Source organism: Mus caroli, unplaced genomic scaffold (genome assembly GCF_978045245.1).
Source record: "Mus caroli unplaced genomic scaffold, Mus_caroli_1 scaffold_9, whole genome shotgun sequence".
Lineage (NCBI taxonomy): Eukaryota > Metazoa > Chordata > Mammalia > Rodentia > Muridae > Mus > Mus caroli.
Genome location: NW_028227264.1, coordinates 63,152,017 through 63,174,641, shown reverse-complemented (window position 1 = coordinate 63,174,641; position 22,625 = coordinate 63,152,017). Strand labels below are relative to the sequence as shown.

General features: G+C 37.4%; 1 protein-coding gene across 5 annotated transcripts in view; it reads right to left on the bottom strand.

Moving 5' to 3' along the window:
* Positions 1-22,625, bottom strand: part of Ctnna3 (catenin alpha 3) — a 1,580,538-nt gene that overhangs the window by 29,411 nt on the left and 1,528,502 nt on the right. For 4 of the 5 annotated variants that reach the window (XM_021173456.3, XM_029482772.2, XM_029482773.2 and 1 more), the window contains one exon: positions 18,397-18,531. The exons of the other annotated variant lie outside the window; for it this stretch is intronic. In XM_021173456.3, coding sequence (XP_021029115.2) covers positions 18,397-18,531 — 135 coding nt within the window. The remainder of the gene's footprint in view (positions 1-18,396; positions 18,532-22,625) is intronic. 5 annotated transcript variants of the gene reach the window in all.

Here is a 22,625-nt window from a genome sequence, read left to right as displayed (position 1 = left end):
AGAAGATATAAATGATTCTATTATAGAATTACAGAAAAACACAAACAGGTAGAAGCTCTTTAAGAAGAAATAAATCCCTTAAGGAGATGGAAAACCTAAGAAAGAGAACAGGAACTATGGACCCAAGTATTACCAAGAGAATACAAGAGATAGAACAGAGAATCTCAGACATGGAATATACTATAGAAGAAATGGATTCATTGACTAAAAAATGGCCAAATGTAAAAAGTTCCTAACTCAAAACATCCACAAAATTTGCAATACCATAAAAAGATAAAACCTAAGAATAATAGGAATAGGAAAGTGTCAAGATTCCACTCCTGAAAGTCATAGAAGAAAACTTCCCTAACCTGAAGAATGAGTTCGCTATTCACATAAAAGAAGCTTACAGAACACCAAATAGGTTGAACTAGAAAAGAGAATTCTCTGCCACATAATAACCAAAACCACTAAATGCACAAAAAAGAAAGAATATTAAAATCTTCAAAGGAAAAAAGGCCAAAGGGGGGTAAAAACATAAAAATGCAGACCTGTCAGAATTACATATTACTTCTTAACAGAGACTCTAAAATCTAGAAGATCCTGAACAGGTGTCTTGTAGACACTAAGAAACCAGAGATACCAGTGCAGACTATTATACCCAGCAAAACTCTCAATCACCATAGGTACAAAGACCAAGATATTCCATTACAAAACTAAATTTAAACAATATCTTTCTATTAATCCAGTCCTACACAGGAGAGAAGAAGAAAAACTTCAACACAATAAAGGTAACTATACCTAAGAAAACATAAGAAATTAAATAACTCATAGTAGTTCCAAAAGAAGAGAAACACACACACACACACACACACACACAGTAGCACCTCCAACATCAAAATAACAAGAACTAAAAATCATTGGTATTTAATATCTCCTCCACATCAATGGACTCAATTCCCCAATAAAGACAGAAGCCAAATGACTGGATACATAAAAAGGATCCATTATTCTGCTGCATACAGAAAACACACCTCAGCAACGAAGATAGCCTCTACTTCAGAGTAAAGGGCAGGAAAAGGCCTTTCCAAGCAAGTGGACCCAAGAAACAGGCTGGAGTAGCCATTCCAATATCTAATAAAATAGATTCTCAACCAAAAGTTATCAAAAGAGAGTTATCAATTCTGCATATGTAAGAGCACCCATATTCATAAAATAAACTTTGTTGGATTCAAACTCTGAATGCTACACAATAATGCGAAGTGGAGAGACTTGAACATCCCACTCTCATGAATGGACAGGTAATTGAAACAGAAGTGAAATAGAGAAACAACAATACTAATACATGTTATGAACCAAATTGTTCTTACAGATATCTACAGAACATTTCACCCCCAAACAAAAGAATATACCTTTGTTTTGGCACCTTATGGAGCCCTCTCTTAAACTGACCATACAATTGGGCATAAAGCAGGCCTCAATAGATACAAGAGGATTACATAATCCATTTTCTTCTTATCAGATCACCATTGATTAAGACAGGACTTCAACAACAACAGAAACAACAGAAAGCCCACATACTCATGGAATTAGAAAAACTCCCTACTCAATTATCTCTTTCTTTGTCAGGGAAGAAATAAAGAAAGAAATTACAGACTTTTTAGAATTCAATGAAAATGAAGGCACAGCATACCCAAAATCATGGGAGATAATGAAAGCAGTATTCAGGAAAGTTCATACCAGTAAGTGCCTTCATAAAGAAATTGGAGAGGTCTCATACAATCAACATAATAGCCCACCTGAAAGCTCTGGAACAAAAAGAAGCAAACATACCCAAGAGGAGGAGAGGGCAGGAATTAGTCAAACTCAGGGCTAAAATCAATCAAGTAAAAACAAAGGGAACATTACAAAGAACCAACAAAACCAAGAGCTAGTTCTTTGAGAAAAATCAACAAGATAGACAAATCCTTAGCTAAACTAACTAAAAGCCACAGAAATAGTATGTAAATAAACAAAATCAGAAATGGAAAGGGAGACATAACAACAGAACTAGATAAAGTTCAAAAAATCATTAGGTCTTACTTCAAAAGGCTATACTTCACGAAAATGTAAAATCTAATGGAAATGGATGATTTTCTAGACAAATACTACTTACCAAAGTTAAATCAAGATCAGGTGAATAATCTAACTGGTTCTATAACCAATAAGGAAGTAGAAGCAGTCATTCAAAGTTTCCCGACCAAAATAAGCTTAGGGCTAGATTGCTTTAGTGTACAATTCTACCATACTTTCAAAGAAGAGTTAATACCAATATTTGTTGAGAACGGTTTTCTGCTTCTCTGAAACAGAGGAGAGAGAGAGAGAGAGAGAGAGAGAGAGAGAGAGAGAGAGAGAGAGAGAGAGAGAGAGAGAGAGAGAGAGAGAGAGGGAGGAAAATGTCTGCTTGCCAGACAGAGTCAAAACAGGTCAGGACCTGTTGTCAGATTTCCTGGCCTGCTGCAGCATGGAGCATTAAGAGGAGGTGCACCTGAGTCTCAATGGTAGGGGCTGAAGATTCTATTGACCTTTGTAGAAGGAACAGAGATTTTGGGATGGGAACAAATATCTTGTGTAGATTTTAGCAAACTGTTTCTGTTAGCTTGTGGCTTTGCTTCCCATGGTATTATAGTGTAAAAAGGCTTTGAGTAATACACTTCCTGCTATTTTGGTAATGACCTGCAGCCTTCCCATTATCTGGCTCTTACACATTTTTCTATCTTTCTTTTAATCATCATCACTTCTCACTCAGAGGACTGTTTGACTTTGCACCAGCAGAACCAGTGCAAATACTCCTCAAACTATTCCACCAAAGAGAAACAGAAGAAACACTACCTAAATCATTCTATAAGACCACAGTCACCCTGATCCCTAAACCATGCAAAGACCCAATAAAGAAGATTGAGCCACCAACCAAAGCACTTACATGGGCTGGAACGAGACCCCTGGAACTTATGTAGCAAACATGCAGCTCAGTCTCCATAGCTGCCTTATCTGACCTCGATGGGAGAGGATGTGCTTAATCTGGCAGAGACTTTATGTGCCAAGATAGGGGAATACTCAGGTGGTTCCCATCCTCTTAAAGGAGAAGGGGAGGGACTTTGGGAGAGAGGGAGTGGGGAGAGGGAGCAGGGTCTTGGAAGTAAACTATTTAGTTACATAGTTTACACAAATAACATAGATATTAATCAATTAATTACTTAAAGAATGTTTAAAAATCCCATAGGACACCCATTCATTTCTGGTAGGAGTGAAAACTTGTATAGCCCATGTGGAAATCAGTGTGGTGGTTCCTCAGGAAGATGGGGTTTGAGCTCCCTCAAATTCCAGCAATACTATTCTTGGGTATATAAGGAAAGGATGCTTCATGCTACCATAGAGACACTTGCTTTATCATGTTCATTGCTGCTCTATTCATAACAGCCAGAGATTGGAAATAATCTAGATGTCCCTCAGCAGATGACTGGATAAAGGAAATGTGGTACAATAATTCAATGGAGTACTACTCAGCCATTAAAAAGAAATAAAACCATTAAATTTGCAGGTAAATGGATGAAACTAAAAAAATAATTAATCCTGAATGAGGTAATGCAGGCCCAGAAAGACAAATACAGTATGTATTCACTTATATGTGAGTATTAGCTGTTAATTAAATTAAAAGCAAGCTACAATTAACTTCAGAGGTTAGGTTTAGAATAAAGAACTGGGTGGGAGGAGCAGATCGATCTTCCTAGGAATGGGAAATAAAATAGCATAGATATATGGGAGGCTAGAAAATTGGTTCGAGTTGTAGGAAAGTGAAAGAATATAGGGAGAGAGATAGCTGAATTTGAGGTCCATTTGAGGGGAGGTATGGAAGCCTAATACAGTAGTAGCTCCTGTGTGTGTGTGTGTGTGTGTGTGTGTGTGTGTGAGAGAGAGAGAGAGAGAGAGAGAGAGAGAGAGAGAGAGAGAGAGAGAGAGAGAGAAAATCAGCAAAAAGTGGTGGAGACAGAGTCTCAACTGAACATCTGTTGTCACCAAATGAAGCCTCTTGTGCTGGGATTTGGTTATGTCTAATTTGAGTTATTGGCTAAAGGGCCCCCATGCCAATTCAGAAATAATCGGGCCATTATCAAGACTTGAGGCAAAATTCTTCAAAAACTGACAGCAAGACCCTATTACTGAAGACATTTATACAACTCATTGAACATGGAGAAGTTGAGCTGGTGTCTACATAGAGCCATCACCTCTAAGTTATAATGTGTTTGGTACAGGAATATACTGTCAAGTGATCTAGAGAAATGAAAACACCAACCCAGCCACAAACATTTTGATCTACAGTCCTGCCCTGCCTGCAAGATATTCTAATGGAGTGGTGCCCACAGAGTTCGTGGTATTCTATGAAATGGCACCCATACCTGACACTGCTTTCATGACCAAAAACATGAGACCAAATAACCCAAGGACCTAGGGTAAAACCAAATCTTATTATTCTTTTATAAAAAAAGTAGCAATAGAATAATTCCTAATTACATTCTGTTACACTCATAGACCAGTGCCTTGCTCAACCATCATGAAGAAAGTTTCCTCCTGCAGCAGACAGGAAGAAATGCAGAGACCTACCACAGGTAGATATTATGCAGCAAGTGAAAGACATTGTAAAACTCAGTTGCAAATGGGATATCTTCATCGAATCCCACGCCCTGAGGCCTCAGGGAATCTGGTAGAAAGCAGAAAGAGAGTTGGAAGAGTCAGAGGGGATGGAGGACACCCAAAAGACAAGGATCTCCTAATCAAGAGAGTAAGTGCACCTATGAATGCACAGAGACTGAGGCAACACACACAGGGCTTGCACATGTCTGCAAGCCTTCCTTTCTGTATATATTATGGCTTCCAGTTTAGTGTATTTGTGGTATCCTTGCATGTGCTAATTAATGGGTCTCTGATTCCTGTGCCTTCCCTTGCAGTCTTCCTTCTTGGGTTTAGTTTTGTCCAATTCTGATGTGTTAGTTTTGTTTTATTTCATCATGTTTTATTTTACTTTATTTTATTTTATTATTGTCCCTTACAAGACAGTTGGTTTTCTAATGGGAGACAGCAAGGTTATGAATCCAGGAGGTAGAGATGAACTGACAGAGGAAGAGGAAGAGGAAAGAATAATCAGAATATATTATGTAAAAAAGTTCTATTTTCAATAAAAATAGAAAAAAAACTTCAGATTATGAAGACAAATGAACAAGATATACAGCTTCTCTGGAAAGATACCTAAGGTCCTCTAATCTGAACACACACACACACACACACACAGATACACAAATGCATGTGCACATATGGGCCAATACCACATACATAAGTATCTTTAGATATTGTTGTAGTAACAAAGCTATTTTTCTGGAAAGCTCTGCAATGTCTGAAAGGCTGCAAGGGCATATTTTTACAACCTCCTGCATGAATTAGCAGTGCTCTTTCCCCTCTCTCAAACCACCCTTGCTGACATTGCTCAAGTAGTTGGAGTATTTTACTGACCTTACCAAAGAGGAACTACCCTAGGGCTGCTCTGGGCTCCATTTGTCACCTTCCCCTTTCTTTGCAGTATGATTTGAGGCACTTAGTACCATTAAGAAAAATTATGTCACTCATGGCTTGTAGCTGGCCTGGCTCCTGCTCCCAGGTGGAGCAGCAGATGCATAATGGGGCCATTTAAAAATGCTACCTTAGAGAAAACAGCTCTACAAAATTAGCGAGACGATGCCAAGCCGTTTTCTTTCTTTGCTTCCAGCATGAGTTATCTTCCAGGAAAGCGAATTACTGTACCAACCATGGAGCAGCACAATTAAGAGGGAAAGACAGTGGAGGAGCATAAGGCAGCATTCCATAGATGATGATGGAGAGGGCATACAAACCAAGGCACGCCACTCACACATCCAAGTATATTGAGCCATTTAGGTAGTATACAGATTGATTCAGGTTATCCCCGAGATTCACATGATAAACTAAATGTTATCTCAGCAGGAGATCAAATGAGAGGTCTAATTAAATTAAGTTGTATTAGAAGGAAGTTGTTTCATAGACTCCAGGAAATCATTAAAACAGCAAAGAGAAGGAAGAAAGACAATGAGGAATGCACACAACCATGTGTGCACTTGTATGTGTGAGAGACAAAGGGAAGTCATGATCAGAGAACATAAAGTTTCAATAGCTCTTAGTCTAAAAAAAAATATGAAAACTATTATTTGTCATAATGAAAAATAATCATTTGTATTTAAGCATATATTAGCCCATTGGTTTTAATTTAATTTTAGTGGTTGGCTGTAGGTAGAAACACATACATGTGATGCATAGACATGTGTGCAAGCAAAACCAAAAATGCAAAATACTATGCAGAACTTCGTGCCAGAATCCTGAGTGTTATCAGAACATTCAGGCCCAAATCTCCTGTGACTCAAGGCTCAACAGCACTCACTGTCCTGACACCTAATATCACAAAGAAACAGCAGACTGTATTTGCTCACTCAGGTTGTCAGCGTTATTGTTGTCATGGGCTGTGTCAACAAGAGTAGCATTTCTGAGCCACATTATTGCAAGTCCTTTCTGAGATACATTCATTCAATTTAGACTTACAGAAACTTCAGGTTTAACCCCTGAAAGATAGCATTGCTTTTCATGTAGCCAAGTGATACCCTAGTAGTATTTAAATATCAGAAAGCATCATCTTCAAATTTAGAACTGATAAGACATCATCTCGCTCAATAACCACATGCAGTAGTATTGACTATTTACTAGAATTGCTCCCTAAACTCTATATTTATCTAGAACAAATGTATTCTAAATGTCTACACTGGTTCAAAATATGTCATGATCTATAATTAATTTAATTTCTAATTTTTATATTGTTTTGTTTTTTTAATCCCTGAAATTCTCAGAATTGAGTGAAAGGATACTGTATTTGTAGTTAAAATATGTTACACATTGCTATTTTTCTGCTTGTCTCTCTACCTTACTCTTAGAGAACAGAAAGCTTGTTTTTGGTGTCATGGCAGAAAAATTAGTATAAATATGTGCCAGTGTGCAATGACACAGAGGGCAGTAACTGGAGCCTGAATCTACAATTTCAACTAACCATGTGATATTTGGCAACTTATATTCATTTATTAGCCTTTGTTACTTGTAAACCAAATTTCATGTGTTTCCTTGTATTGCAGTTAAGAGGTTATCTATCTATCTATCCCTATATATCAATCTCTATTTTTCTATCTCACTATATGTGTTCACACACACACACACACACACACACACACACACACACATACACACACACACACACACGTCAATAATTGAAAATTAGTCACCAAGTGGAAAAAGTTTTCCTGACACCTCCTCCCCATCAGTGAAGGAATAATGGTAAAGAATGCTAGGTCTTGCAAACTTTATATGCCCCAATACAGGGGAATGCCAGGGACAAGAAGTGGGAGTGGGTAGGTAGGGGATCAGGGCGGGGGGAGGGTATAGGGAACGTTCAGGATAACATTTGAAATGTAAATGAAGAAAATATCTAATAAAAAATAAATTAATAAAAGAATACTATAATGTTACAATGTTCTATTAAGTTGATACCTGACAAAAAGGGTATGAGAGATACTTGTATACCTGTTTCTGTTCCTAAGAAAAGGAAAGAAAAGCAATTGGAAAAGCAAATCTAATCAAGGAGACACTGTTCATCTCAGCCAGTGGTGAGAATTTTGCCTAATTTTGCAAGGGTTGCAGAACTGCATTGTCAAGCAATGTCTTGAATTGGGCTGTCTAATGTTTTACATTCACCTCTTAGTCATGGGCTAGGCACATAGGCAGGCCTTGCAGGGTGCCTTATGCAGAGTCACTCAGAAGACCTTCTAGAGCAAGGAGTGACTATGAGATGAGGTCATCCAATACCCAGCCACTGAGAGGCAGAAGAAAACCAGCTAAAGAGAAGCCCCACCATATTCATAGTGCAAAGATTTGGAGAATCCTGCTGAACATTTTACAATGTATGGGACAGCCCCCAAATCAAGTAGTTATCTAACTCTCATAAGCAGATAGTGACAAAGGTGGGCAATCTAGACATCCATAAAAGCACAAGAAGCCACCATTTGATATCAGTTTCTAACAATTATTGATTTGCTATTAATAGCATCTAGACTTTAAATCATGAAGAAAGAGCCAACAAGGTGGTTTCATGAGTGAATGAAGCACTTACTGTGAAAGTCTCATGATCTGAATTCAATCCCTCAAACCTACTTACAAGTAGGAGTTATACTTGTATACCTGTTTCTGTTCCAAAGTAAAGAAAAGAAAAGAAAAGAAAAGAAAAGAAAAGAAAAGAAAAGAGAAAAGAAAAACAATTGGAAAAGCAGATCTAATCAAGGAGAACACTGCTCATCTCAGCCAGTTGTGAGAATTTTTCCTAATTTTGCAAGGGTTACAAGACTGCATTATCAAGCAATGTCTTTAATTGGGCTGTCTAATTTTTTACATCCACCTCTTAGACATGGGTTAGGTACATGGGTACATAGACTCCCTAAGGTTGTCCTCTTGCCTCCTTAAAACATAAAAGGCATTCACAAATCCACACCACCACTCTCTCCCTCTCTCCATCTCTCTACTCACCCAGCCCCCATGCACACACCTCCCTTGAATTCCACACTAATAAATAAATTAAAAAATAGTAAATTATGGAGAAAGAATTGTACTGTTTTTTTATAGTAAACCCAGAGAAAGAGAGGGAGGGAGAGAGGGAGGGAGGGAGGGAGGGAGGGAGGGAGGGAGGGAGGGAGGGAGGGAGGAAGGGAGGGAGGGAGGAAGTAGGAATGAATGGAGGGAGCAGGAGAAGAAGAAAGGAAAGAAAAAAGTAGAGAGTGGGAAAGGGAAGGGACATTTATCTCTTTTCCAGCATGACTGTCTATTATGCATCTTCAAGTAGGAATACAACCTGAGGTCAGAAAGGAAGCCACAACTTTGTGTGCAATCCACACCACACTGTGTCTTTGCTCACACAGTTTCTGCTCCTGCCTTTATCTGCACTGTAGTGAATTCTGAAATCAACATTGTTCTTCTGGAATCCTTAGCTCCTTGCTGCTTTTCTTCTCTCCCCTTTGTGTCTGTGACTTTTTTTTTTTATCAGATTTCCAGCTAAACTCATAAGCATCCAAGTGCCTGCATGGAGAGTTCCTCTTACTTTGATATGTATTTTGCCTAATGGGGAACTGGCTCCTTCCCACAGTTGTCAAAGGCATCTTGCTTACCTCCTGGATTTTTTTCCAACGGGGCTTTGAAGTTTCAAGTTTCAGGTTGCTTAGCATATAAGAAATGCAATTAATTTCTTCTCTTCTTTACTATGGGGTTGATAACAAGCCAATTCCATTCTCAAGAACACAGTTTTAAAGTCTAAACTTCTGTTATCAATGATAACAGAATAAAATAAAGTAATTCAGTGTCTGTGTTTAAATCATGCAAGACTATTAAAAATAACAATCTGTAAACTAACAGTAAAGACATTATGTCCACTTCCTCTAGTTCATCCCTCTTTGTAGGCATTGATTTCTGTATCTAATTCAGATATCTGATTTTACCTCTCCCTATGACTAAAAACAAATATCCTAATTTCAAAAAACAGAACCCTGGTCTTCCTAAGAGGAACATCTCAGTAAAGCTAAGTCAAACCAGTCCTAATGTCATGAAGAAGGTATCATATTGATTGTGTGTATATCAAAGGATATGGAGAAAGTGGACCTGTTTAGAAAGGTTCTTTGGAGCAACACCAATCTGTGTTGTTTGGAAAATGGTAGTTCAGTTCACAGATTAGCAGTGGCAGCTCAGTCCACTCACAAACACTTCACAGATACATCAGCAGTCCAGTTTTGTAGAGTTGGGATCGCAAACATGAATGTCAGTGGTGGCACTACTTAGCAGAGACAGCTAAGACTCATTATCAGTCTCAGCTCGAGTCAACAGGAAGGACCAGGGCCAACAGGAACACCAGGAAAAGTTCTCAGCTGTGCTTTTCCCAGAGAAGAGAAGATCAGCTAAGATACAAGACCAACAAGCATTACACAGCCAGCTCTATAAGTATGCCTAGCTCAGCCATTCACTGTCCTTAGAGTCCTATTTATATCCATGTATCTATCGCATGCTCTCCATGGCTCTTGCCTCAATCCATGTCTTATCTTAGCACATGCATCTGTCTCAGCTAACATCACTCGGCCAATCAGCCCAAGACCACAGATGCAGAAATAAACTATAGCATACCACCAGACGCTTTTTGATGCTTCTCTCTATGGAGTCCTGACTAATAGAGCTCAACTACTTAATGTTAGGCAGAGCAATGCATGTATGCCATTTGCAAAGAATCCTTCATAATGTGTCCCTTTATGTGCTTGCTTTAATAGAACATCTTTCCTCCTATGCCTTTAGTAAAACATTCTTGCATGAATCTGTCTTATTCTTTCTCTGTGTCCACTGCAAAAAAAAAAAAAAAGAAGAAAAAAAAAAAAAAAAAAAAACACTCCTTTATATTGTTTGCCCTAGCAAAACACCATCAAACATAGCTGACTTTCTAAAGAATGCTTAAGTTTCCACTTCAGAACATGGTGTCCAAGATTCTGGTCCTGAGTCTGCTGAGACCTAACTCTATGTCCTGGAACAAGTAATTAAAACACTTCAACTTATTTCCATGTTCAAAAAGTTAAGATAGTTACAGTATTAAATATTAATATAGTTGTACAAAATACTACAGTATCTGGATACACTATGGAATATATTGATTTCTGATTAGTGTGATCCTACAAATCAACCAACCAATGAACATAAACTACAATTTAGAGCTAAGATTTTTAATAAGAACACTTTCCTCTTTGTCTCATTTTTCTTCTTCATTATTCTCCCTATCCACATTTCCTTTATTTACTCTTCAATTTTATACTTTGACCCACATGTCTTTTTCTTGATAAATATTTGTGCTAATTTTCAAAATCTTTCTTTTTTCTGTTTTCTTATTTTTTTTTCATATCTAGACAAATGGATACACTATATTGGGAAAGCTCATTAGGTAATCCCCTAATGCCATAACATGGCATGCACATTAGCTTGCTGAGTTACTTGTATGTACTTGGTTGCTTATGTTCTGTGGACCCTGGTGGCTCCTTTGGTCAATAGCTATAATACTGCTGACCCCTATCATTCCTTAATTGATACATACTGTTCCCTGATGTATGCTAGAACGTGGTTGCAGTTGTCTAGACAATTTTCAAATACTGCTGATCTTCTCCCTCTCGATGGATTAGTTTCACATATTTCTCTAATTTTCAAAAGTGTGGCTTTGGCACACCTGCCTCAGGGTAAGTGGGTACAATTAAACACATTAATGGAAAGCCGCAAAACACTGGAGTTACATAATTATTCAATTCTATGTAGTAGAAAAATTGGGTGAGCTAAAACCATGGCAGTTAGAAAAAGGATAATTTTGAGAGTTTAAACCTGTTCACAATTTGATTTTTCCCCTGAATTTATATATCTACACACAGTAGACTATAACACTGTTTATTTCTTATCTTTTATGGCATGCTTCATGAAATTGAACAGTTATCCTACTGGCTACTGTGCTTCCAGAGACTAGAAGAACAGTTGAAAGTGTTTGGGGGTGATTGACTTCTGGTAACCTTTGTACTGGATAATCACTTGGAGGTTATAATCTTTATATCTTTCTTATTTAAGACACTCATAAGTCAAAGTGGCTATGGAGACTGAGCCAATAGAACCTGTTTAGTATTCTAAGCACTTTACACATAGCTAGTCTTTTGGGTGACTCCCTTGTGATCTGAGAGAAAGCAATTGGAAAGTCATCACGATTTCAGGTTCTTGTGGGAGAGGATGAACAGGCTAGGGCACATTCCTCCATCAGGAAATATCCTGAAGCATGTATAAACATACGGTTTCTCTGCCCCTTCTCTCAAATCACTGTGGCTACCTTAGGCTACTTTCTCTTCTGAGCAATTTGGAGAAGTGATTGAGGAGATGGCCATCTTAATTCTGCTTTTCCAATGAGGTTGGGACAGAGAACTCGAATTTCACTGTTAACAGAAGATGTCTCCAATTTTATCAGAAGATGGGATCCAGGAGTAAGGAGCTCTTCAACTCTCCACTCATCTATCTTTATGTGTGATTATATCTTAATTCTCCTCAGTCCCAACTCAGACAAAAAAAAAAAAGCACTCTCAATGTCGAACCCCAATCCCTCTAATGTTTCTCTTAATCCCACCCCTCTCACCCCATGAAAACATTATTTTCCATGTTATTGTGTGGAGTCTTCATTGATTTCTTTGTTTCTCTATGCTTCTTATTCTTTACCCGAGAATCCCTTAGTTAATTCCACTTAACATTATATAAATACCAAAGGATAAATAGGCTTTCAGCACACCTATAATTCTGTTTGTTTGGGAACACTACCCATACTCCCCTGTGGCAAAACCCTTCTTCTAATAAATAAAAATTTCAAGGGACCAATCCCTGGGCTAGTAGGCAGGACTTTCTGGTTGGAGGGAGGAAGAAGGGAGACAGGAAAAGGGTACTTCCTTTTGGACAGGGGAGCATGTGGAGACATAGTGTAGGTAGCCAGAGCCACCACCTATACCCCCACCCCCACCATTTAGGTGGTGCAACCACAGTGATCTGCCACTGCAGGATTTAACATAGAATAGCTCACAAAATTAGGATGCTAGCTTCTGTGCCCAGCAGAGAGTCTGCCTGACTGAGAACAGGCCAGCCTGTCTGCCAGTGCCTTTGCTGGCGATAGCATGGAATGATTTTTTTTTATATTTCACACTGCACTCCAGCTTCTTGCCAACCTATTTGTTGGTCTCCCCCCATGTTCTGATCTGATCTTTTCTCTTTCTCTGCATTGGTACTCGTCTCACTTGACATCACCAACATCATCTTATTTCTGATACAGCTTGACAAATAAAGCTGGATACTTACTAAGAATCAACTGAACACATACTCTTAAGGCTCAGGGAACATGAATTGTCTACATCATTTATGGTCACCAACTCCTGCATAGTGATTCATTTAAGATATCTAAAGAACCTTAATTTTCACAAGAGATTAAATCTTTGAAAAAGCAGATATTTAAAACATGCATATGAGTTGCTGAGTTTCTGGTTTTCACAGAGGAACATGCTAGAAATTGCTGGATGCCACCAACACCCACCCTTTCCTTCATAGCAACTGGCTACATGGAGGAAAGGATTTGCATCAAGGCATTATTTCCATGCTTTGTCATTGGGAAAGCTCCACATGTTGATGTCCAGGGGTAAAGTGAAACCAGGAATGTGTGCTTCACTTTCATTCATTGTGACTGAACGTTTTTGGGGGTGGGGCTGGAGGGCTTAGGTAATAATGCAACCAGAGCCAGAGATACAAAGTGGAAGGAGTAAAAGAGCCTGACCTCCTGATGACTCTCTCAGAATCTCTGGAGGACACTACCTCCCAATTTGGTTTCAAAGTAAACCTGCATACTGTGAAAGGTCTCTCTGAACTACACTATAGAAAAAAAAAATCCTATCTCAGTAGTTTCTTCAAATCCTTCTCCAGCATTCATTTAATTAGTGGCTCAAGTTGCTTCTCAAGACTCTTCTTCCATAAAAGCCACCATTGTATTGCATGCCCAGGTTCCACTGGACCTTTCTCCCTTCAGATGTCACATTGTCACCTAACTTCAATGAATAAAATTAAACATGTCTGCTTACTCTTCTAGACATGATGCCCTCTCCATGTGTAGCACTTTGTGTTGCCCAGAAAATTAAAGTCTTACCTGAACTTCACTCTTAACTTATGATAGCGTATTGACCTCATACTTCATGTGCTCACTGAGATTTTACAAATAGAGGCTTGCTCACTTCATCCCTCTGAATCCTATTAAGACAAGCTCTTACAACCCGGTGCTTTTCCTCCTGACCCCCTGGTTTTTTGTTTGTTTGTTTGTTTGGTTTTGTTTTTTATCTATTGCATAGTTAACTTCCAAATGCACAGAGCTCTGTGTGTCCCTCTCAAACTTAAAGCCAATTATCTCTGAAATGAAGTTGTTTACCCCTACTCCACAACATACATACCAGTAGTATGAGCAACACTATCTTCACTGAAACTACTCTGCTAGCAGCCTCTCTTGTCTTGTTATCTCCTCTGCCCCATCCTCTTTTGTCCCTCCTGCAAAAGAGCACATCTGATTGACACTGAATAGTCAAGGTCCAAGTTTGGATCAGGCAACTTCTGTAGCTTTCTCTTCTTCACTCTGCATATTAGAGGAATTAGTTTTCTCCTTGCCTGTTCAATGATGTATATCTGTAGACATTGCTAATCCATGGTGTATTGCATTACTTTACACTAATGCCACACACTCACATGTATTTTTATGTTACTTTTATGGCAAGTAAGTAAGAAAGCTCATTAGTTTGTTATCGGCTTGTCATGATAGGGTTTCTCGGTGAAGCCCTGGCTGTCCTAGAATTCACTCTGTAGACCAGGCTGACCTCAAACTCAGAGATCTGCCTGCCTCTGCCTCCCAAGTGCTCAGATTAACTGCCCTTGTGTTATTTTGTATGGACTTGAGCAGCATTAGAAACCCCACTGGCTAAGCCAACTGTCTTTTAGTCCAGATGTACTAGTGTGCTTGGCACAAAGAGAAACTCAGCCCCCTTTCGGTGATTTCAATGAACTGTATCTTGGTTTCTTATAGTTTAAATCATTCAACTTCAAGATAAATGTGTATTATATAGATTTACAAATGAGAGGTGATGTAATTTAATTCCATGTTATATTATGTGGATGTATTTTAAGTAACTTCACTTCCTTAGATCAGTTTCCGTGACCTAGTCCTCAGAACTCACAGAATATATTCTGTCTGTTCCTTTCAGAATCCCAGCCACTGTCTTATTTCTTTATCAAGAATATTTGCTGAAGTGCTGTCACATGAACCTGATGCTGTAATGAATACGTCCTCTAGGGAACTCTGGAGTTTTAAACACAAAACCTGTGTGATATTTAAAAATGTGTATGTGTGCTTCAGAAGCTTCATAATAGCTTAGTTGTCAATTTAAAGAAGGAAAAGAAAAGATGGACATAAAAGAAAAAGGTAAAGAAAGGAAGAAGGTGTATATAGGGTCGATGAAATATTCAAGCAAGTATATATTTTGGCACACAAAAATGAAATGAACTTTGAAAGCTTTCCAGGTCTACCTGAAGGCAGATGTTGAGAATGTAAAAGGTAGCATGCTTTCTCCTGGCAGATTTATTTTTCTAATGGACAATTATGAGCAAAATGATGACAAATAGCTTTGGGCTCATAATGACTCCACTTTTATGTGCTAAAGCGCAGATTTCAAATGGATCCTGCCCTTTCTGTCTATACAATATGTGGTTCATGAATTTGAATCACCACACTGAATAATAGTGAATATAATGCCATTTATATAGCTTAAGGAGATTGCATTTTTGGACGGACAATAAGTGGCCGTTTTAAATATATATATATATATATATATATATATATATATTACATATATATTGTTATTGAAAACAATTTTTAAATATAAATGTATTTTGATCCTATTACTCCCCTCTGCCAAGTCCTTCTAGATCCTTTCCCCACTTCCTTTTCTCCCTTAAGTATTTTCTCTAAAAAAGAAACAAAAACCCGATACAATGACTAAACACCCCAATACTAAAATCAAACCAGAAAGAACAAAAACAAAATAAAATACCACCCTCAAAAAAACAAAACAAATATAACCAGTCAAGAAAACAAACAAACAAAAATGCCTGCTAACTGTAACCAAATAAAAGCATAGATAAAATAAAACTATAGAGTCCATTTTATGTTAATTGAGTACTTAAGAACATGAGGGAGGCCTGCCATGGAATGGTGGATATATTTATTGTCACTCCATGGGAGAAAACTGTTTTTCTATTCCCAGTAGGTATAAAGAACAGTTCAGTTGTTAACCTTGATTTAGAGAGCCTTGTTTGCTAGGTGTTCTCTAGCCTCTCTGGCTCTTACTCTTCTCACTTCCTCTTTGGCATGGTTCCCTGAGCTCTGAGAGGAGGGATTTGATGGAGACATCCCATTTAGGGCTGAGTGTTCCAAGATCTCTCCCTCTTAACACAATGCCTAGCTGGTTATGCTAAACATGACATTTATTGATGAGTATAGAAGTCATGTATTTTAATAGCTATGTCAAGACTGGACCTGTGGACATGCATCACATATTTTGAGAGGTTTTTCTTCTGGGTAAGACGAAAACCATTGCATATATTTGGAAAATAACATTTGTGTGAACTTGGACCTTATAAAGATGATGACTGTGTGAAATATTGAATGAGAAAAAAAAAAGACTTGATGTCTAATAATTCAGAAATGGAGCTCAGGTAGCTTACTGTACCTATGTAATATGCTCATAAAAATAGTCATTGACTTACAATGATCTAGCCTACAATTTTTTAATGATTAAAGATTGGGCAGGTGACACAATAGCGCAATAGTCGGTAGAAACCAAATACTAAATTTTGAATCCAGACCTTTTTCTGCGATCGCGATATGCAGTATTACTGCTGTCCACATTGTCCTCTCAGGCTGGGCAGGAGTCAGTGTCCAAATACAGTATTTCCTTACCTTGACATAGTTAAACATCATATGCAAAATATTCCATGCATTGTAAAGGTACTGTGTTTATAACTTTGTGCAGCGTGTAAATAAGCATTTATGTTCTCTTCATGTTTAGTGTAGACTGAACTACAATTTTTGGTGGCTTACATGAATTAAATTAATTTCCTACTTATGATGTTTGCAATGCACAGGTGGTTAATCACTATATTATTACACCAAAGGTAAAATTAAAAACAAAAAAAACAAAAAACCCCACCAATATCTGCATAATTTTCTCTGGGCTGTAAATGAGTACCCATGAATAAGTGTATATTTCTACCTAGATATGCTGATATAGCTTATATGGCCTTTGATTTAATAAAATATATATTTTAAAAAATGAAAGGATATCAACATTGATATTTAGTCTGGGTGATATTCTAAAATTTGAAATAAATCTTTATTTTTACACTTGACCATTACTGCAACAAAAAGCGAGGCACAAATTCTACCAATTCTTTCTGAATCATTCACTCTCATCCTACAAGCCTCAGTTTCCTCCTAGATTCAATGCTGGACAGCAGAAGAAATAAAACTCTGAGGTCTCTGGCAGGAAACCCCAACTTTGACATTTACTTTCTGACCTCCGAGAAGCTACTTAACCTTTCCGAATCAACTGATCCATATATTAAAGAAAACAACACAATCAAATAAATGTCTCTCTGGAATGTGATTGTAACGATTGAGCTTAGACTCAGGTCAGAGATAGAGAATCAATAATGATTAGTATCCTCTCTCTGTCCCTGATAATAACCTTTGCTTTTTTTTGTAACTGCATTTACTTCAAGAACATCAATACATTAAGAGAAAGTTCAGGGCTAGGATGTAGAAGGATGAGATGATGCGAATACATAAAGATACTAACACAGCTTCTTAAAAAGTGTCCCAGCAATGTGGCTTCCTAAATTGTTCATCACGCTTTAACTTAAATTTATAATCTTGGTACATGTCCTTCTCAAAGTCACTGATAACTGAGTCCAATATAGACATCAAATATTATTTTATTACTGTGTCTGCTCTAGAGAAATAATCTAATGTTATTAAAAGACGAGCACAAACCACTGGGCATTATTTCTACCATGAAGATTTAAAAGCAGATTGAAACTCAAGGCCACCAAAGAATTTATGCAAGTTCCCTTAACCAAAAATATTTATAATATACTATTTCAAAAACAATATGTGGATTTTTTTTATCTCAGGACTGGAAGTTTTGAGTTATAAAACTAAATATGTAGAAAATGAAGACTAATAAATAGCAATAAAATAATTGAATTAATGTATGCTTTTATATTCCCTTATTTTAAAATTTTACAGAGCTCATTTCAGAATTCTCTCTGTACACATTATAAGGTTTAAAAACTGTTCCATATGACCATGAATTTCTTAAGGTAGTATTCAAATGCTGATATATTGTAAAAATAATATATATATATATATGTATATACATATATAAGTATACACATACACACGTACACTCACACACACATAAATATGTATATTAAAAAATTTAAAAATAAACCTAGAAAGTGTTCTTGCTTAGTTACATATACCTTATACTGTGACAGAGTTTGTCCTATGTTAAACTCATTTGAGAAAAGTACTGAGCCACACCCTGGCTGCTCTGTTTCTAGTGTCTTCTGTGTGTAACAGTGGAAGTAACAGGCAGTACTCACAGCTGATACAATGAGTTCTCCCCCCAGGTTTTGGATCTCTGCTTTAACTTGACTGCAGATTTTCAGCTGGTGGGAGTAGAATTTAATCTGTTCCAGGTAAGCCAGCAAGTCCTGTTTGCAAGGTGGATCTGGACACTGCAAATGTATCAGAGTTAAAAATAGAAACAGTGAAAAAAAAAAAAAAAGAAGGAGCACATCAGAGTGGTCAGTACAAAACCCATGGATACCTTAAAGCTCAGCAATTTTTCTCAAGCCCCGTTTCTCATACCAACTCAAGTGTAGTCCCATCTCCTTCATTGGAAAGCTCCTGTTGGAACAACTTCTTCGTTCTTCAGTGGAAATCACTGAGTTTATCCAAAGTACTTGTTATAGAAATTTACAGATCTGAAGAAACATGTAATGAGATGCCTTCAATTCATGACAAGTTTAGCAGACTTGACATGATGTTTTTGAGTAGACATGAAGAAATAGTAATAAGAAATTGCCCTATCCAACAAAAGAAAGAAAGAAAGAAAGAAAGAAAGAAAGAAAGAAAGAAAGAAAGAAAGAAAGAAAGAAAGAAAGAAGAGAAAAGAAATTTCCCTATCACCAAGAATCATTATAAGGTCCTTGGAATGCATAGTTTTCTGCTGTGTGCCCTGTGATATTTGTATGAGAATACCAAATCCGCAAGAAAGCATATTATGCTGTATTATTTTCAGCTTTAAATACTCTTATCTGGTACAGATAAAGGGAATTATTTTTTACCTGAGATTACATCTGCAGATGCAGCACAGAAGGAAGTAGAAAACTCACAGGGTTTAAGGATGCTGCAAACCTCCTTTTCAATAACACTCCCCCTTGGTGCTTTATTTTCTATAAGGAACTCCTAAGAAAATAATTTTGCGTCTCACTATAATATGAAAAATAACTCAGGATAAAGGTGAATCTTCGTACTGTCTCCCACATGAAGTTAGATGCTTAGGAAGTCGTTTCCTTACCTTACTTAATTTTACTAGTAGTACCATTTCATAAGAATATAGACATGAAAAAGGAAACCCAGAAATATAGAAAAGTATTGCTACAGCACTGAAAATGTAAAAAAATTGAAATAATGCAAAATAGTCATAAGAACAAATGTGAATGTCTGTCTGAATACTGTGACACTTCATTGTTTCAAATTATTCTTAAGGGCTGAGGGATGGCTCAGTGGTTAAGAGTGCTTGCTGCTCTCGGAGAGAATCCAAGTTCAGGTCCTTGAACCTATGCTAGGCAGCTCACAACAACCTGTACCTCCCAGTTTCAGGAGCTGTGACACCCTTTTCTGGCTTCTACAGGAACCCACAGACTTATGGCCTTCACTTACACAGACAAACACATATGCATAAAAAAAAACCAATAAAACACTTTAAAATGTTTTCAAACGATACAGGAGACAAATTTTCAATGGTTGAAGGTTAAAATCTCGGAATTTAAAATTTCCAAACATCACTTCAATATATGGATTTAAATAAAACATCCTGAGAAGGAAATCTATGAAAATGATCAATGGATATGATACATTCAGTAGTCTTCACTTTTTTCATATATTTCATCAACATTGAAATAAATACACAGTATTTCCATAATTATAAGGTGCTGTTTAAAAATCTTTAAATCAAGTTATATAAATTTACGAGTTAAAAGGTAGGCTGAGGAGCCACCAGTGAGATGTCTCAATGGCAAGGGCACTTGCCACCAAATCTTACAACCTGAGTTCGATTCTTAGAACTCATAATGTAGAAGAGGAGATCAGACTCCTGTAAATTATCCTCTAACCTCCATACATATATTGTGGCATATGAGTCCTGCCCCACCACCATAAGTAAACAAATGTAAAAAGTAAGATGAGAAAACAATAAAACTTCTCATGACTATTTGTATTCATCTAGGACACTCATCCTCCAAACCCGTCTATGGAGACATCAAAATCCAAAACTGCTCAGTTCATATTCAATAAAATGGCAGAGCATTTATGTATAACCTCAAAAAACCCTCCTAGTAAATTTTAAATATATCTATACTGCATACAAATAATAATACAAAGTAAATAGTATATGAATAGTTGGTGCATTGTATTGCTTGGAAAATAAAGGTATGAAGAAAAAGATAGTACTGTCAAATTGCTATCTATACAAAATTTAATTGGAGAAGACTGAATTGGTAGATACAGGACTCATATGTGTAGAGGGGTGACTAATTTAGAACTAAGATGAAGCATGACTTAATTTGTAAACGGGCTTAAGTTGCCCTTCTTATTTATAAATTACATTTTTGATTAGTATGGATTTTTTCCTTTGGGTTATAAAATTCTTGATGAAATTTACCTTGGACCTACTGATTTGATTTTTTTAAATTGAAAATGCAATTTTAAACATTATATTCAGATTATATTCCCCTCCTTCAACTCTTTCTAAATTCTCTCCATATTCCCACCTACCTAAATGTACACTCCCCCCTCTCTCTTCCTCTCTCTCTTCCTTTCTCTCTCTCTCTCTCTCTCTCTCTCTCTCTCTCTCTCTCTCTCTCTCTCTCTCTCACACACACACACACACACACACACGCACACACACACACACACACACACGCACACACGCGCACACACGCGCACACACACACACACACACACACACACACACACATACCGTAAAGACAAAGACAAAATCAGAAACCACATAAGTCAGAAAAAATGTCTGGATGGTTCTAAAAAAAAAAATGCCCATTTTGAGATAAAATCCTCCAAAAATATTTTTGAGCTCATTGATGCAGCCATGCAGACTGCCCTTAAGTATGGTTTGTATATCCATGAGACACTGATGATGAAAACTGAGTTTTCTTGCAAGTGGAGATCAGTTTATAGAGTCAACCTGTAGCCTGGTTGTCTAGAGATGTGGGTTCTTTGGGACCCCTTTAAGCAAAAGTTTAGTCAAATTTATCACATTCCCAGCTCTGGAGTTTTCATTTCTTTAGCCAATTTAGCACAAAATTTTCAGATAAATGGATGAAGCCACGCAAAACAAATATATATATAACTCAAAAGAAAAATGTTATGGTATGTAATTTCTCATATATAGATAATAGCCATAGTCTTCAGTAACCTGGCTATAATATATGTAACCACTGAGGTTACAATACATGCAACCACTGAATTTAGGTATGGAGTAACGGAGTATAGGAAAGTGAAGAATTTCTCTAGTAGTTGGAAGTAGAATAGTTATGAATGGATGGGTGTGGGAAGTATAGGGAATGGAATTGGGAGGATCAAATAGATAGAGGGAAGGAAAGGAGGAGTAAGAGAAGGAATAAAGGGAGAGGCAGCTAAAACTAAGGGTCACTTGAGGGATCCATTGGAAACCTAATAGTGTAGAATCTTCTTCAAGTATATACATATAGGAAAGAAATGTCTATGGAGTCACCAAATAACAAAGGAGACAAAACTCTGACTACATAATTCTTGCAACCAAACAAAAACCCCAGAGCTGGCAGTTATAAATGTAATCAAATTTTTAGTGAAAGGGGTCCCACAGAACTCACAACTCTAGACAAACCAGGCTATTGATTGATCTCCACAAACTGATGGCAAGCGCCTGTTGCTGATGACAACACATATATAACTCACTGATTATGAGCAGCAGAGATAGGGCCTATGTAAAGCCTTCATGCCAACTAACAAGTGTTCATGGTCCTCGAAGGTGGACTGCATAATATTGGTGGAGATAGTTACCAGTCCAGCTACAAAACTCTCCACTTACAAAAGCATCTTGCTGGCAAAATATGTTTGTGTAATAGTGGCACAAAAGCTGTGGGAGTAACCAACTACTATCTGATTGGAATTAAGGCCAGATCCATAAGATGGGATCCATGTCAAATTGCCTGGTTAGCCAAGAATCAGGCTTAGTGGGATATGGACCTGAGATCAAACCAAATAGAATGACTATGCTAAAGGAAAGTAGCAATAAAATTACTCCTAATGACATTCGTCTATACTCAATATAGATCAATGTCTTGCAGACATTTCCTCCTGCAGCAATGAGAACAGAGATTCATAGCCAGGCAATATCCAGAAAGTGAGAGCCCTTAAAACACTCAGCCCTAAATAGGGTATCTCTATGAGAACACTTCCTTAATGGCTCTGAGAACCAAATCTGAAGGACAGGAAGTAGAAAGATGGTAAGAGAGAGGGGGTAGAGGATACCTAGGGAAGAAGAACT